The sequence below is a fragment of the Homarus americanus genome, unplaced genomic scaffold (assembly GCF_018991925.1).
Source record: "Homarus americanus isolate GMGI-L3 unplaced genomic scaffold, GMGI_Hamer_2.0 scaffold2628, whole genome shotgun sequence".
In the NCBI taxonomy this organism is placed as follows: domain Eukaryota; kingdom Metazoa; phylum Arthropoda; class Malacostraca; order Decapoda; family Nephropidae; genus Homarus; species Homarus americanus.
In genome coordinates this window covers 79,601-97,500 of record NW_024735063.1, presented here as the reverse complement: position 1 = coordinate 97,500, position 17,900 = coordinate 79,601, and the positions used below count along the sequence as shown (strand labels likewise).

At 40.1% G+C, this 17,900-nt stretch overlaps 1 protein-coding gene across 1 annotated transcript in view; it reads left to right on the top strand.

Moving 5' to 3' along the window:
- The window catches only part of LOC121870779, a 55,122-nt gene that overhangs the window by 390 nt on the left and 36,832 nt on the right, over positions 1 to 17,900 (top strand). Inside the window, exon 2 of the mRNA XM_042372734.1 lies at positions 13,382 to 13,807. Within this exon, the coding sequence (XP_042228668.1) occupies positions 13,741 to 13,807 (67 nt within the window). The 5' untranslated portion in view covers positions 13,382 to 13,740. The remainder of the gene's footprint in view (positions 1 to 13,381; positions 13,808 to 17,900) is intronic.

Sequence of the window (17,900 nt, the reverse complement as noted above, 5' to 3'; positions counted from 1 at the left end):
AAGGGCCACTTGAGAGGGCGTTATTTTTTTTTACAGTAGGTGCCAGCCCCCTTGAGCCATACAAACGAGGGGAGGTGCCAGAGACAAGAACCTCAACACACTGCCTCACATGGACACACACCAACAAGTGGTTTGTAACGGGAGGCTGCAGCTGTCTTTCCTGCAGGTGGTGGTGGTGGTGGTAGTGATTGTTGGTGGTGGTGATTGGTGGTAGATGTAATTATTGTTAGATGGTGGTGGTGGTAGTGATTGTTGGTGGTGGTGATTGGTGGTAGATGTAATTATTGTTAGATGGTGGTGGTGGTAGTGATTGTTGGTGGTGGTGATTGGTGGTGATTGGTGGTAGATGTAATTATTGTTAGATGGTGGTGGTGGTAGTGATTGTTGTTGGTGGTGATTGGTGGTAGATGTAATTATTGTTAGATGGTGGTGGTGGTGGTGATTGTTGTCGTTCATGGGTGTAGATAGGTAATTCTCATAAGGGATGTTTATCTTATCCTAGGGTCGTTAAGGTGATGTTGTGATGAAGTTTCTTAGTGTGATGTCATTAAGGTAATATTTAGAGATATTATAAGTATCCTACGTTGCAGAGGTCCCGAAAATATTGCAAAGTTGTTGAAAATTATTGTAATTTGATTCAGATAATTTTGGAGACCTTCATAGCTCCCTACATTGCAAAGAATCAGTAAATGTTGCAAAGTTGATGAAAATTATGGATGTTGCATTAATATGGTAATTTTTTGAGGATATTTTGAAAGGAGAGAGAGTAGGAAGGAAGGAGAGAAAGTAGAGAAGGAAGGAATGGGGAGTAGGAAGGAAGGAGAGAAAGTAGAGAAGAGGAAGGAGAGAGTAGGAAGGAAGGAGTAGAAGGAAGGAGAGAGTAGGAAGGAAGGAGAAAGTAGAAGGAAGAGTAGGAAGGAAGGAGAAAGTAGAGAAGGAAGGAGAAAGTAGAGAAGGAAGGAGAGAGTGGGAAGGAAGGAGAAAGTGAGAGAAAGGAGAAGTAGGAAGGAGAAAATGAAGAGAGGAGAAAGTAGAGAAGGAAGGAGAGGTAGGAAGGAGAAAGTGAGAAGGAAGGAGAGAAAGTAGAGAAGGAAGGAGAGAGAAAGTAGGAAGGAAGGAAAGTGAGAAAGAAAGGAGGAAGGAGAAAGAAAGGAGAGAAGGAAGGAAAGAAAGAAGAAGAAAAGGAAAGAAAATAGAAGAGAAAATGAGAAAAGGAAGGAAAGAAAATGAAGGAAGCAGATAGAGTAGGAAAGGAATGAGACGGAAACATTACATTGAGGAAAATATTTCGATGGATTCACCTGTCAGATCCAATGTTGCATCTCAGTAATCATATATATCCCAATGTTAAAAAATTACCGAAATATATATTTTCTCTAATACTCCTCAAAAATTATATTATCTCGTATCTATGAGTCAACAAGACAAAATATATATATATAAAAGCCCATCTGTTTTACACACACACCCTGAGACAATTTTTATTCTCTCAGATGTTAAAAAAATATATAATAATATTTGTTTTCACTTTTTTCACGTAGAGAGAGAATTTTATTTCGCTCTATGAATAATAACAAAACACCATCATACGACTATTCCATTATTCAGTAAGGTTAATATATCATCCGGGGGGGTTTCTGTGGGATTTCTGGGGTTTATTGGAGGTTTCTGTGGGATTTCTGGGGTTTTCTGGAGGTTTCTGTGGGATTTCTGGGGTTTTCTGGAGGTTTCTGTGGGTTCTGGGGTTTCTGATTTCTGTGTGGATTTCTGGGGTTTTCTGGGGTTTCTGTATGGTTCTGGGGTTCTGGAGGTTTCTGTGGGGTTCTGGGCAATGGGTTTTGTAGGATTTCTGGGGTTTATTGGGTTTCTTTGGGATTTCTGGGGTTTTCTGGGGTTCTGTGGGATTTCTGGGGTTTTCTGGAGGTTTCTGTGGGATTTCTGGGGTTTTCTGGAGGTTTCTGTGGTTCTGGGGTTTCTGGGTTTCTGTGGAATTTATGGGGTTTTCTGGAGGTTTCTGTGGGATTTCTGGGGTTCTTCGGGATTTAGGGGAGTTTCTGGGGATTTCTGAGAGTTCCTAGGTGGAGTTTCTGAAGGTTTCTGGAGGATTCTGGGGGTTTCATATGGAAGTTAGAGGTTACCGGGGGATTTACAGGTTTCCGGGGGATTTACGGGTTTCTGGGGGGTTTCTGGGGGCTTACCGAGGTGTAGTTGGAGGTAAAGAACAGCAGAAATAACTATCGAATTAGTATTTATCATATTAATAGGTATGGTACCGTCCATCTTAAACCATCGTCGTCAAAGGGTTAAATCACCGTCGTCAAAGGGTTAAATCATCGTCGTCAAAGGGTTAAATCATCGTTCTCAAAGGGTTAAATCATCGTTCTCAAAGGGTTAAATCACCGTCGTCAAAGGGTTAAGTCATCATCATCATCAAGGGTTAAATCACCGTCGTCAAAGGGTTAATCATAGTCGTCAAAGGGTTAAATCACCGTCGTCAAAGGGTTAAATCATAGTCGTCAAAGGGTTAAATCATCGTCGTCAAAGGGTTAAGTCATCATCATCATCATCATCATCAAAGGGTCAAATCACCGTCGTCAAAGGGTTAAATTATCGTTCTCAACAGGGTTAAATCACCGTCGTCAAAGGGTTAAATCATCGTTCTCAACAGGGTTAAATCACCGTCGTCAAAGGGTTAATCAAAGGGCTAAATCATCAATAAATAACACCATAATATCAACACCAGCTGTACATCAATAAAGAACAGCCATTACATCAATAACAAACTAACATTACTCTTAAATTTCTACAACATCAATACACAAACCACATCAATGACTCGTAAACGTAATATCACCTTCAGAGTGTCATGAGATTCCCCGCCAAGTTACCTGTACTGATGTGTAAACAAACTTCTCATTAACAGGTGAGCAGCCACCCACCTTATCAACCACCTACCTACTACACAGCGTGGGAGTAGAATGTATAAATTAAACACACGTACACCTACTACCTATCATAGAACACCTAGTGACAGTACAGGCAGAAAGCGAGCAAAGTTGAGTCTGGCGTAAGGTGGAAGGTATCGCCAGGCGTTCTGATCGCTTGTCCTACCGTGTTAAAAGCCTTCCATCTCAGTTTTCATGTCTTGTTGAGATCTCTTAAGCCTACCGCAGTAAAAAATACATAATAATAATAATAATAACTTAGTCTGCATTAATGTTTTTTTAATTATCAAAGAAATGGTGATAAATGAGACGAGGAAGATATCGAAGAAAACGACGGCAGGGAGGGAGTGACTTATGTATTCTAATTAACCTGATTAAAGTTAAACACTCCAATGCTAACTGTGGTGATTAGGTTAGGTTAGTTTAGTGTTAGGTTTGGTTAGATTTCATTAAGTATTAAGTTAGGTTACATTAGATTAGCGTTAGATCAAGTAAGGTTAGGTTAGGTTGGCGTTAGGTTAGGTTAGCAATAGGTTAGGTTAGCGTTAGGTTAGGTTAGGATTAGCGTTAGGTTAGGTTAGCGTGAGCGTTAGGGTAGTTAATCTTAGAATGGGAAAAAAGCTTGGGTGTCTAATCTTCAGGTGATCCGAGGGACTGATTCACCATATTTAGGTCTTGTTAATAAAATAAGTAGCAGTTGTGTTGTAATAGCGTGTCGAGTCTCTTACCAACAGTGTTAATTCACGCTTGTTAATCTTGTTAATATGATAAGCTTAGGTCGTGTTGCGTTGTGAGGAGTACAGAGAGTTGCTACTGAGGGGAATGGTGTCAACTTCTTGGTATTAGCAGTGTATGTGTGTGTGTGTGTGTGTGTGTGTGTGTGTGTGTTTGTAATAATAAGATAATAACAAACACTAATCAACCTTACATCTCTCCTTCCCTCCTTTTTTCCTTCCTTTCATCTATCTCTCTTATCTCCTTACCTCACATCCTCCCTCCTTCCTTACCTCCCTTCCTACCACTTTCCATCTTATCCTCAATCTTACCCCCATTCCCACCTCTCCCAACCACCCATTCCTCCGTCTCTTCCTACCTACCTCCCATTCAAACCTTCTCTCCCTCCCTTTTATCTCTCTCCCTTCTCTCCCTCCCTTTTATCTCTCTCCCTTCTCTCCCTCAAACTGCTCAGCACCTAAGCCTCGGTGGGTGGGTCTTGTCGCATCTGTTGTCGCTTCACTTTTAATAATCAACATCTGATTGAAAAAAAAAAAGTGTCAGATTTTCATTTTGTTGACGACATAACTCCAAGTGTTCATCAAACTTGTTCACTATACTACATACAGAGACAGTTGGTGGTCATTAGTTACGAGCTATTGAGTAGTTTTGTCAGGGTATTTTAGATGGGATATTGATCTTGTAATATTGATGTTTTTTGTGGATGGTAGATTTTTCTAAAGGGTAATAGAGGTTTGCTATTATTATTATTATTATTATTATTATTATTATTATTATTATTATTATTATTATTGCTGACAAATCATTAATAAAAAAGATAAAAGTAAAACATTGACAAAAAGTAGAATAAAGGAAACGAAAATTAGAAGAAAAAATAGTAAGCACAAAAAAATATTGACTTAGAAGGAAGAAAAATAAAGAATAAATTAAAAAAATATATATTAATAAAGAAATAAACCGAGAAAATAACCAATTTAATCTACCATAGTCATCCATCAAAAAGAAAACGAGAAGAATATACATCAGACGGGGTAACTGATGACAAAAATCCCAATGTAAATATTTAAATGACCCCTGACCTTTGATCTTGAATAATGAACTGAACCCTGACCTTCGACCTTGAATAATGAGGTCATTGAAATATTCCCATGACTGTGATGTTGATGAGTACGGTAAGGTTAATTATGAGAGAGAGAGAGAGAGAGAGAGAGAGAGAGAGAGAGAAATAAGAGTACTAAGAGACAGAAATAGAGCTAAAGAAAGAAATTTAGACAGACAGATAGACAGACAGACAGACAGAAACACTCACATCACACCCAACAACGTAAAACAAAACCACAAAATTATAGTTGCCGCCTTAAAGTGAAAATCGCCACTTTTTTTATATTTTCTCGCCATTATTTACATTACCTGGCAACTCTAGGATGATACGGTTGACGGTTAGGCAATTTGTGTACATTAGGGAGTATATATATAGCAAGATCACAGTAGTATGCCTTTGTATTCTCTAAGTCAAATGAGGCGCACTTTTGGACATTCTCAAAAGTGTGGAGATGTTGATGACTCTCTCTCTCTCTCTCTCTTTCTCTCTCTCTCTCTATCTCTCTCTGCTCACTATACAATAACAGTAATAATATTCGTTCTAAAACTCAAATCAACTTCAATAACAACTTAAATAATATAATACAGGTAGTTATTACAGGTATGAAATTCTACAGATAAGAAAAATAATTAATTAATCACCTGATCTACCTGTACGTATGATAACCACTTTGTAATTAAACGTGATATTTTTTTATGTAAGTTAATCAGCTTTTGAGTCATTATGTTCAAGTCAGGTGTTTAAGTCAGCTGTTCAAGTCGGGTGTTTGAGACAGGTGTTCATGTACAGGTGTGTTTTAAAAATAGTAAATAAAACTGGCTTGTATATATTATCGAATTAGTAGTTTTAATTGTGTTTTTTGTTGAGAGAGAGAGAGAGAGAGAGAGAGAGAGAGAGAGAATTACTTGCTTTATTTTATTTTATTTACTTTTTACATTATTCACTTAACATTTTTCATCTTTCAATATAAACTATGTAATTGTTTTTCATATGACGGGCTATAATATTCTTTTTATATACATTTTTCTAAAACTAATCGCATATATTTCTTTTTTTTTATTCGACAAACTATCCTGTACAATATATTTTTAAAACTCGTAAAATTAATCATATTTTTGGCGTCAATTTTAAATATTTTTCTTTAAATTTCTCGAATGGATTTTTTTTATTGATTCACACAGGTAAACGGAGGGAAAGGTAGACATGACTGTTTTTATGTGTGTGTGTGTGTGTGTGTGTGTGTTTGTAAATTATCTATGTATGTATGCTATCTGTGTATGTATTATCATCTATGTGTGTATATTACCTATGTACATACTTTACAATCGATGACAATGCACACACACACACACACACACACACACACACACAGAAAATAAAATTCACATTATATATCAATTCAATTACATTATAAAGCACCAATCGTATATTTTCTCTCTAACAACAGCTCTTTGATATGTGCTTTCAAAATGTATATTAATAAAAATGTGTATTGATGTCAGTCAGGAATTGGAGAAAGACTCACATCCCGTCAGCTATCTACACCCGCTGAGATTTGTGTGTGTAGGTACTGTAGTAATATCCTATAAAAACAAAAATTAAATCTTCCTTATATCGTCTTCGAACACGTCACAGTGAATTAATCTAAAAAATACAATGAAGAAATGAAGCTTTGTATAATTTATATTACCCGCCAGGTATGGAAAATGAAGCGAGCATCTCATTATATTTCCCGCCTAGTGAGGAAAATGAAGCGAGCATCTCATTATATTTCCCGCCTAGTGAGGAAAATGAAGCGAGCATCTCATTATATTTCCCGCCTAGTGAGGAAAATGAAGCGAGCATCTCATTATATATCCCGCCTAGTGAGGAAAATGAAGCGAGCATCTCATTATATTTCCCGCCTAGTGAGGAAAATGAAGCGAGCATCTCATTATATTTCCCGCCTAGTGAGGAAAATGAAGCGAGCATCTCATTATATTTCCCGCCTAGTGAGGAAAATGAAGCGAGCATCTCATTATATTTCCCGCCTAGTGAGGAAAATGAAGCGAGCATCTCATTATATATCCCACTAGTTTAGACAATCTAGCGAGCATCTGATTGTGTACTGTAAGTCTTTCATTTGACTTTAAATACCTACCTATTCTCGATCCACACACACACGCTGTGGAAATCTAGACAATAGCCGGTATAAGTTCTAAAACAAAAGCAGCCAGAACGTTTGTCGGGATTTTGTTTATCTCTTCTTATACGTAAAATAAAAGTGGTTAATTTATTATGACTGAAGAAAACGAGATATAAGAATCCTAACGTCATAATGCAATAAAGAAAATAACATTCACAACCCCGGGAAAAAGTGATGTTATGTAGTACCCACGTGTGTCAGTCCGTAGCAATTAATTACCGATCGCTGGACAATCCTTCAAAGCGGAGGACATAGCGAGTAAGAGCTGTCTGTGTCCTCCGAGCCTGTGTGACAGCTGGGAAATTACTTCTGTTACGTGTTCCTAGCGTGTTACTTGTTCCTAGCGCATTGTTCCTAGCGTGTTACTTGTTCCTTGCGTGTTACTTGCTCCTAGCACTTTACTTGTTCTTAGAGTGTTACTTGCTCCTACCGCATTGTTACTTGCGTGTTTCTTGTTCCGAGCGTGTTATTTGTCACATAAAAACATAAGAAAATAAGGAGTCTGCAATAGGCCGGTTGGACTGTGCATGGCAGCTCCTGTCGAGAGTTACTACCACTCTCTATCATCCATGAATCTATCTAGCCTCCTTTTAAAATTCTCCAGCGTTCCAGCACTAACTACAAAGTTGCTAAGCTTGTTCCACTCGTCCACCACCCTATTTGTGAACCATTTCCTTCCTATCTCCCTCCTAGACCTAAACTTAAATCCGTTGCTCCGAGTCCTATCCTGCTCGGATACTATAAGAACTTTATCTATATCCCCTTTATTGATTCCTTTCACCCACTTACTACTTCTATCATATCTCCCCGCACTCTTCGTCGTTCTAGGGAATGCAAGTTTAGCTTCTTTAACCTATCTTGATATGGAAGGTTTCTAAGTCCCGGAATCATTTTCGTCATTCTTCGCTGCACCGACTCCAGTGAATTGATATCCATTCTATAATAAGGGCACCAAAACTGAACCACATAATCGAGGTGCGGCCTGACTAGCGCAAGATATAGTTGCAATAAGACCTCTGCACTCTTATTACTTACACTTCTAGATATAAGACCTAATACTCTGTTTGCCTTATTTCGAACATTAACGCACTGTTTTCTAGGCCGTAGGTCCGGGCTTACAAGTACCCCTAGGTCTCTTTCACAAGTCGACTTCTCTAGGTTGATGTTGTTAAGGCTGTATACGTTGACAGTATTTGTTCTACCAATATTAAGTACGCTGCACTTGCTGGTGTTGAATTTCATTTGCCATTTCTCTGACCACTCCTGCAGTTTATTTAAATCGTCCTGTAGTGCATTTGCATCCTGCCCTGAATTAATCTGCCGCCCTATTTTGGTGTCATCAGCAAACTTGCCTATGTCACTGCTGATCCCAGTATCTAGATCGTTTATATAGATTGTGAACAAGAGTGGGCCCAGTGGGGGGCAGAAAACACTTTTATTTGAGTTGCAGGCTGCACTTTTCAGGCATCGTTTGTATGGCTGTAACAAACACCTGTGCAAAATTTCATGCCATTTCATGCATACTTACCCTGCCGCATCGCGAACGACTTTTTGTCAACTTTTAGTGTATACCAAAAATTAGGTGTCATTTAATGTTTTCCAGGATAATGATAAATTTTACATGGGTGACATCGATTTAATTCACATGTTATTTTACAGGTACACCGTATAGAAAATCATTACAAGTTCATATTGAAATTCTTTTTTGTGCGGAACCTTGGCATCATTTTCCTAGACAATAATCTTTGCCTAATATATCCATCTCTCGATTCGTATCCCGTCACTTCAGTGCAAGCTTCAGTCATCACTTTTATGCCTCTCTCGACCGCCTGAGTGCTGTTTGGCCACTTGGGCACCACTAATGGTGTCTCAAGAATGTCATTAACCTGTAGATTTGACAGAGAAGCAATGTAAGGAGGCTCAGTCTTGAGTTCATTCCTCCAGTTAATCATGGAATGATAGTTTTTTGCTTGCCACTTTAGTTTCGGAGTCACCACCTTTCTCATGTTGACTACAGGAGGCACATCCTCATTCCCATCTCCATCTTTACCCTCCTCATCAGTATAGTTTAACAAATTCTCGTCAACAGCAGCATCAGAATCTTCCTCCTCCTCTTCAGATCTGCCAGTGCATTCTTCCTTTTGCTGATTCTCCTCTCTAATTTTTCTTATCATTGAGACAGCTTTTTCTCTAACAGTCATGTCCTCATCTGCACACATACCAAGAAGAAGTTGATCTGTGTGGGCGAAGTATGCATTTCTCTGGACAGCCTTCTTCACTATCGTCTCCTCCTCACTATTCAGGTGTTTCATATATAGCAGGGACTGGAATACGTTCCTTGAGCCGTGTGTTACGTAAGGGTGTATCTTGATGTAAAACCACATTGGAGCACTGAACTTTATTATTGTAATGACAATTCTTTTCAACTCATGGCTGGGTCTTGATGTTGCTACATACAGCCTGAGGATTCTACTCCATAAGGTGTTCCACCTTGACACACAGGGAGGACCTGGCTCAATAGCAGCCAAGTCATCTTCAACAACACCTGTGATAACTCCTTTACAAATCCTATACAGGTATTTCTGATCCCAGGACAGATCTTTCTCCACTTCATCATTAAACACAGGGAAATCAGGGAAACTGACTGGCTGGAAGGCGACAACTGGAAGCTCAGACAAAGACTCCTTGATCTGCTTTCCAATGGGACCACGCCAATGCTCAGGACCACTTGGTTTACCATCATAGTGATAAAAAACTGCGCGGAAAGGCAGCTCATTTCCGTGAAGCTGACATATGAAATAATGGAGCGGGTGACCAAGTAACATTTCAAGATGATGAATGACTCCATTTTCTGATCCTACATTTACATTGGTTCCATCACAACCAACACACACAATGGGCTGCTGGGTTAGATTTTTCTCCACCAGAAACTCGTGAATAGTTTTGGCAATTTGCTTTCCGTGTCCAGTCTTGGGAGTCACATGTGTGAGATATTCATTGCCAGGCTCAACCATGATGACATAATGATCTTTCTCGGTCTTCTCAGTCTTTATCATCACACGAGTGGCGGTCTTCTTACCATCAAAATAGAGTGACGTCAAATTATCTAAACTAGCCATCTCAATTTCTTGCCTCTTAAATCGGTATTTTTGTCTCGCATCCCGCAGCTTATGTGGTCCAATAACCTGACTCTTGTCATCCTTTGTGATAATGCCATAGTCAGTTAAGGTGGCAGTAGCAATGGCAGCTCCAGCATAATCACTAATCAAGTATCGGTCACAAGCGGCAGCCAGTGTAGGGAGTCTTGTCCGGTTCTGTGAACTGGTGTCTGTCAGAGCCCTTGGATCAGGGACAAAATCAGCATCAGTATTGACGAGAGGAATATCTCTTGAATCATCTGAATTATCAATATAGACATAGCACCATACTCATCTGCAACAAGACAACTTAAATGAAATAAGAGATATGAACAAAAAGTTGATAAACACTGAACAGAACATTGCACCGCCACAGCGGCTGTTTGGCTAGTACTGTAGGTAAATTTAAAAATTTCAGTAGAAAATGCGGCAGACTAAACCTCGACATATCAGCTTCAAATTTGGCATGGAGTCTTAGATATGTATAAGGAACAATGCCTGAAGAGTGCAGCTTTGAGCAAAATTTCACTGCCCCCTAGGGCCCAGTAATGACCCCTGGGGAACCCCACTGTTTACACAGCCCCACTCAGATTGACACCATCTACGCTGACCCTCTGTGTTCTATCGGTGAGCCACGATTTTAGCCAATTTAAAACTTTCCCCTCGATACCATGAGCCTTAATTTTTCTCAGAAGCCTCTGATGTGGTACTTTGCTAAAGTCCAAGTAAGTAACATCGTAATTTTCGTCATTATCTACTACCTCGAAGACTCCTAAAAAACGTCAGCAGATTTATTAGAAAAGATTTTCCCTTTGTAAACCCATGTTGAGAGTCGTAGATTAATTTGCTTTTCTCTATATGCGATCGAATGCTATTTGCTATAATTGATTCAAGAAATTTCCCCACTACTGACGTCAAACTAATCGGCCGGTAGTTTGACGCTGATGCTCTGTCTCCCTTTTTTAATATGGGTACTACATTACTTGTGCATTACTTGTTCCTTGTGTGTTACTTGTTCCTAGCGTTTTGCTTGTTCCTAGCGCATTACCTGTTCATAACGTGTTACTTGTTCCTGGCGCATTCCTTACCTATGAGCTCAGGGTAGGTAGACTCTGGTGGGGAAATATGGAACCTCTCAACCACTGATGGGAGGTGCAACGTGAACAGTGATTTTTTTTTTTAAGAAAAAAGTTTTGGAACACGGGTGAATTATTCTCAAAGTCTTGGCATATTATTCGAAAACTTTGTGTTAGATCAATGTTGTAAACTTTTTCTGTGGTGTAACTGGTTAGGAAACTTAATTAAAAGAATAAAAACAAAAATAAACCGGAAAATTAATGAATTGTTAACTTTTTTTTTTAAAGTCGATAAGTAAACAAATAATTAATTGATAATAAAAAGTAGAATTTAAATAATGCCTCGATATACTGAAACACGAGTGATATTAACCTTGAAATAAAAATGATAATAATAATAATAATAATAATAATAATGATGATAATAATAATAATAATAATAATAATAATAATAATAATAATGATAATAATAATAATAATAACACAATACAGTATTGCCATTTGTTACACGACACAAGTATTAATTACTAAAACTTTTGACGACTATAAATAGGAAAACACACAAACATTTACAATATCTGTCAACACTCACTCACCTCCAAAACTGTTCGTTATTCACAAACTTTTACACAAACAACAACAAACTAAAAAGAGTTGAAAAAGTTTGCCATTTACCCTAAGTAACAACTAATAATAATAATAATAATAATAATAATAATAATAATAATAATAATAATACTTCACCGAGTTTTTAGAAGACTTCGCTAATACTAATTTTCTTTAGGGATAAACTACGTCAAATTAACTAATAATATTTCATGTCATTTAAAGTAAGTTAATGACAATAGTAAAGTATTAAGTTAGAGTCTAAGGTATTCTGTTATCCGTAAGTCAAATATGGTTACAGAAGAATTTAAAATCATTCGTAATTTCTAAGTTTTACAGAGATCAGAGGCAGGAGAAGACCAGGCGCTGTAATAAGGCTCCGTGGAGATATAATGATGGTAGCTTAAGTACGCAGAGAGTTAAACACGAGGAGGGAATAGTTTTTAAGTAGTGGTGGTGGGGGTGAGGGTGGTAGGGGGTGGTGGGGTGGTAGTGGTGGTGGGGGTGGTGTGGTGGGGATGGTGGTGGGGGGTGGGGGTGATAGCAGGCCTTAAGGCGCTTAGTAACTGGTGCATGGTTTTGGTGAGAGCTAATTGGACGAGACTCTTTGATAATGATGATGATGATGATGATGATGATGATGGTGGCATTTCTGTACCTTCGTTATATTCATAAGGGGAAGGTTCTAGGGTTAGAGGTTTCGTTCTCTCTATAAAGGGTTCGATGGTTCGGTAGTATGAATCAGATCAGCCAGTAGACTTACAGTAAAGAACCAAAGATGTGGTTCAATTGGTTCACTCTTCGGGGTTAAATTGGTTCACTCGTCGGGGCTCAATTAGATCACTATTCGGGATTCAGTTGGTTCACTCTCCGGGGTTAAATTGGTTCACTCGTCGGGATTCGGTGTGGTTCCGCTCGTCCGGGAGCTCAGTGGATTCCTGTTCAGATTCGGTGTCAGGGTTAAATTGGTTCACTCGTCGGGATTCAATTAGTTCACTCGTCGGGATTCAATTAGTTCACTCTCCGGGGAGTCATAGCTTCGAATATCCCTCAATTCAACTCAAACACTCAGGGTTCACAATACTTGGTGAGGGTTCGAAAAATCATCCCCCGTGTGGATATTGGGTCTCAGGGGGTAACAAGATGGCGGGAGATGACCCAGAAATTATCGTATCGTTTAATAATTATACGGTGAAATTGTTCCCTAAATGACAAAGAGTTATAAAGGTGATTCAACACAGGTTAGGTATTAGTATATATATATTCGTGGACGGTGGCACTTACGGTCACCTGTGAGGCACTGTGGGCTGGCACCTGGCACACCTGTACGTTATTAGTGCCAGAGACAGACCGAGGTTGGACTAGAAGCTTTTGGAAAATATTTCAACTTGAGACAAAAATAAATAAAAAACAAAAAAAAATTATTAAAAACATTGAACAAATTATGAACATTAAAAGTTTAACAAAAATAATTACTGAAAGATTAATCAAAAGATAAAAAAAAATAAACAAAAATAAAATAAAATAAAAACATTTACCTTAACTAAAAAAAAAAGAAAAGAAAAACGTAGTAAAAGTTTCTTCAAAATTTTCAGGTGAGATCAGAGCAACACAGGAGGCGGAGGTGTGTGTCTGTATGTGTGCGTGATGACCTGATGACCTACCTGCTGGGGGTCACACCTAGAGACTGTGTTAATTAAGGAGAGCCAGGTGAGGGTGAAAGAAGAGGAAGAGAAGAAGAAGAAGGAGAAGAAGAAGAAGAGACAGGAGGAGGGAAAGAGGAGAAACAAGACTCCCTAGGGGGGGGGGTTAATTCTCCCTGAAACAACAGTGCAGCGGAAGAAACAACAAGAACAGCAGCTGCTACACACAGAACAGCTGCTGCTACACACAGAACAGCAGCAGGAGTAACAGCAGCAGGTGCAGCCATCACAGTCTCGAGAGGTTATGGGACATGGCTGCCAACAGTGCCGCCGCCAAGTACCTGCTGGTGCTGGCTCTCTGCTGCCTCGCCCACAGAGGTAAGTTTTCACCTGTCTGTCTGTTTATCTGTCTAGTCTATCTGTCCCTCTCTGTCCACTCCTTATATAGATTAGTCCTTGTTTATCTGTTTTTCTGTCTCTCTGCACACACACACACACACACACACACACACACACACACACACACGAGAGACAAAGTATTAAAAAGTATTGATTTGCTCTAAAAATACTGAGAAAATATGTATGTATGATGTATGTATGTATGTATGTATGTATGTATTGCATGTATGTATGTATGTATGTATGTCGGGGTTGAAAAAAACAAACAAAAACAAACACGTATCGTTACCTGTAATTACTGATACGATAACACAGGTGAGAGTCTCCAATCATGTGTGGAGGAAGGTTTGTTATGAGGGAATTACCAAGTAGTGAGAGAAACAGCTGGTAGTGAGGGATAAACACACTCTACCTAACACACCCTACCTAACACACCCTACCTAACACACCCTACCTAACACACCCTACCTAACACACCCTATCTAACACACCCTACCTAACACACCCTACCTAACACACCCTACCTAACACTTGCCCTACTAACACACTCCTACACAACACACCCTACCTAACACACACCCTACCCTAACACACCCTACCTAACACACCCTACTAACACACCCTACCTAACACACCTACTACTTCCCTACCTAACACACACCTACCTAACACACACCCTACCCCTGCACACCCCTACCTAACACACCTACCTAACACACCTACTAACACACCCTACTAACACACCCTACCCCAACACACCCCTACCTAACACACCTACCCCAACACACCCCACCTACACACCTAACACACCCACCCCACACACACCTAACACACCCCTACCTGCACACCTACCCCTGCTTTACCCCTAACACACCTACTAACACACCCCACACCTAACACACCCCTACCCCCAACACACACCCCTACCTAACACACACACCTACCTAACACACCTACCTAACACACCCTACCCCTGTTTCTGTGCTACAGTGTTTGATATTGACCATTGAACTCTCCCCTACCACCCCACCCCTTCTCTGTTGTCATATTCTTCTATTCACCTTTAATCATTCTCTCTTTTTGTTTATTTCCCTTTTGGTCGTTCATGTTATTTCATAAATCTTGTTTGTTATTCTGGCTCTTCGTTTGTCTGTTGTTTTTAGTGTGGGAGTTTTTAAGTGTTTTTTTTTTTTTTTTTTTGGTTGATGGTGATTATTTTTGTGGAGAGAGAATCATCCACAGTTAGCATCCTTCATCTATCACGACCCATCCATCCTTCTCAGTATCCTTGTGACGCTGAATGATGATTCCTTCTCTCTCTCTCTCTCTCTCTCTCTCTCTCCCTCTTACTCTCTCTCTCCCTTCACCCTCTTTCTTTACATCCCTCTCCTCGAAGTCCCTCTCACCCTCCTTCTTCCTTCTCACCCTCCCACTTCCCACTCACCCTCCCACTTCCCTCTCACCCTCCCCTCTCACCCTCTCACTTCCCTCACACCCTCTCACCATCCCTCTCACCCTCACCCTCTCACTTCCCTCTCCTCGACGTCCCCTGTGACCCGTCTTACTCTCCTCCATAACATTGCTTCTAATTTGGTTCCCCTACAAGGTAATCTGTGTTTATTTTCTGTTGACGTGTGAAGCAGCGTCCTCATGATATGTTTCCCAAGATATTTCCCAAGATATTTCCCAAGATATTTCCCAAGATATTTCCCAAGATATTTCTCAAGATATTTCCCAAGATATTTCCCAAGATATTTCCCAAGATATTTCTCAAGATTTTTCCCAAGATATTTCCAAAGATATTTCCCAAGATATTTCCCAAGATATTTCCCAAGATATTTCTCAAGATATTTCCCAAGATATTTCCCAAGATTTTTCCCAAGATTTTTCCCAAGATTTTTCCCAAGATTTTTCCCAAGATATTTCCCAAGATATTTCCCAAGATATTTCCCAAGATATTTCCCAAGATTCAGGGGGCCGTCTTGCCTTATATAGATTTACTATACTATTATATAATTGTTATCTTTCGTATACTGAAGGGTCAAAGGTCATATAAGATTATATGTCTTTCATGAGTGACCTTTAACGAGTGATGGAGAGGGGGTAGGAGGAGGTGTAGTGAGGAGAGGTAGTAGGGAGAGGAGGAGTAGAGGGAGGGTAGGCAGTGAGGTGGAGGGTAGAGAGGAGGTTTATAAATATTTATTTCTCTCTATCAATACAATTTATCCCACACGACTGTCTGAGAAACACAAAGACCAGCTGTCATGTGTGTGTGTGTGTGTGAGCGCGTTACTCTACAAGGCCTTGAAGCAGGTTCACCCGAGTTAACTGTTAGAAATTACACCAAATTATTCTTTATGATTCGTTGACATTTGATTCCCAGGACGAACAACGTTAAAACATCTTTATCCAGGACGAACAACGCTATAATACCTTTACCTAGGACGAACAACGCTATAACATCTTTATCCAGGACGAACAACGCTATAATACCTTTATCTAGGACGAACAACGCTAAAACATCTTTATCCAGGACGAACAACGCTATAACACTTTCTCTATCTAGGATGAACAACACTAGAGTACCTTTTTTTATCTAGGAGGAACAACGACGATTGAAATATCACAAACGTAGTTATGTTCTGGGGAAGTTATGGAGTTATGTCCGTGTAGTCCTGAACCATAGTGACTGAGAGGGAAGGGGGAGGGGAGGAGAGGGGAGGGGGAGGAGAGGGGAAGACTATTAGAGGGAAGTGGATACGGAGGGAGGGGAGAAGAAGGATGGGAGAGAAGAGAGGGAAGAAGGAAAGAAAGGAGAGAAGGAAAAGAGAGAGGAGGAGGAGGAGGGGAAGAGGGATGAAAGGAGGAGTGAGAAAAGGATTACGTAGAGATGAAAGGGAGAAGATTGAAAGGGGAGGAGAGGAGGAGGAGGAGGGAAGGGGTGAAAGGGAGGGGGGTAATAAATAAGACAAAGGGGAGGGGGTAAGGGGAGAGGACTTGTCAAAAACTTTCTTCAACTTTACAAAAGGATTTTTCTGGGGATTACATGAGCCCTGTCCAGAGACCTTGTAGGGGTTTGTGTGTGTGTGGGCACTAAGGGGTGTGTAAGGGGGTGTTTGTGAGCACTAAGGGGTGTGTAAGGGGGTGTGTGTGGGCGCTAAGGGGTGTGTAAGGGGGTGTTTGTGAGAACTAAGGGGTGTGTAAGGGGTTTTTGTGGGCACTAAGGGGTAACTGTGGGTACTAGAGGGTATAAACAAAGGGGTATTTCACACAGCATATATATATATATTAGACGTATATAGAGAGATGATAATTTTTCCCTGAAGTGAGCGAGAGCCTGGAGGGAGATCACATATAAAGAGAGAGAGAGAGAGAGTTAGAGTTAGAGAGAGTTAGAGAGGGATATTTATGAGCCTGTATTCTCTTATGTGGCCCTCATCAGTGGCTTTCCCCCGTGGATCATATTGAATTTTACACTAATTGACTCCGCCATTTGGGCAGGGAGAGGGAGCACGGGAAACCCAGGACTGGTGATGGGAGTTTGCACCAATACGGACCTATTTTTTTGTTTTTAAGTCGAGGCTGTTGTTGGGGGGTAAAGGGGGGGAGGGGGGTTAAAGGGAGGAGGAAAAACAGAGCAGCTTGTCCCCTTAGGATGATTACAACACACGAGGGGTCAGTGGTAGAGAAATAAGGTAAAATAGAATATGTTATTGTTTGGGTCTGGGAGTTATTGAGTTTAAGGGGATACGAGTGTTCTAGTGTTGGAGAATATTCAGTGGTGTGAGGATCCTCTTTCTCTTTCTCTCTGTCTCTGTCTTTTTTTATCTTTGTTTCTGAGTCTCTCTCTCTCTCTCTCTCTCTCTCTCTCTCTCTCTCTCTCTCTCTCTCAGACGAACAAGGAAATTAAAAGGAGGTCAGCTTTTTTTTTTTCCCTTAGTAAATACTGATAAAGTCGAGACACATCTGCGTTAGTCTTAAGAAACACACACACACACACACACACACACACACACACACACACACACACACACACACACACACACACACACACTCACACACACCACACACA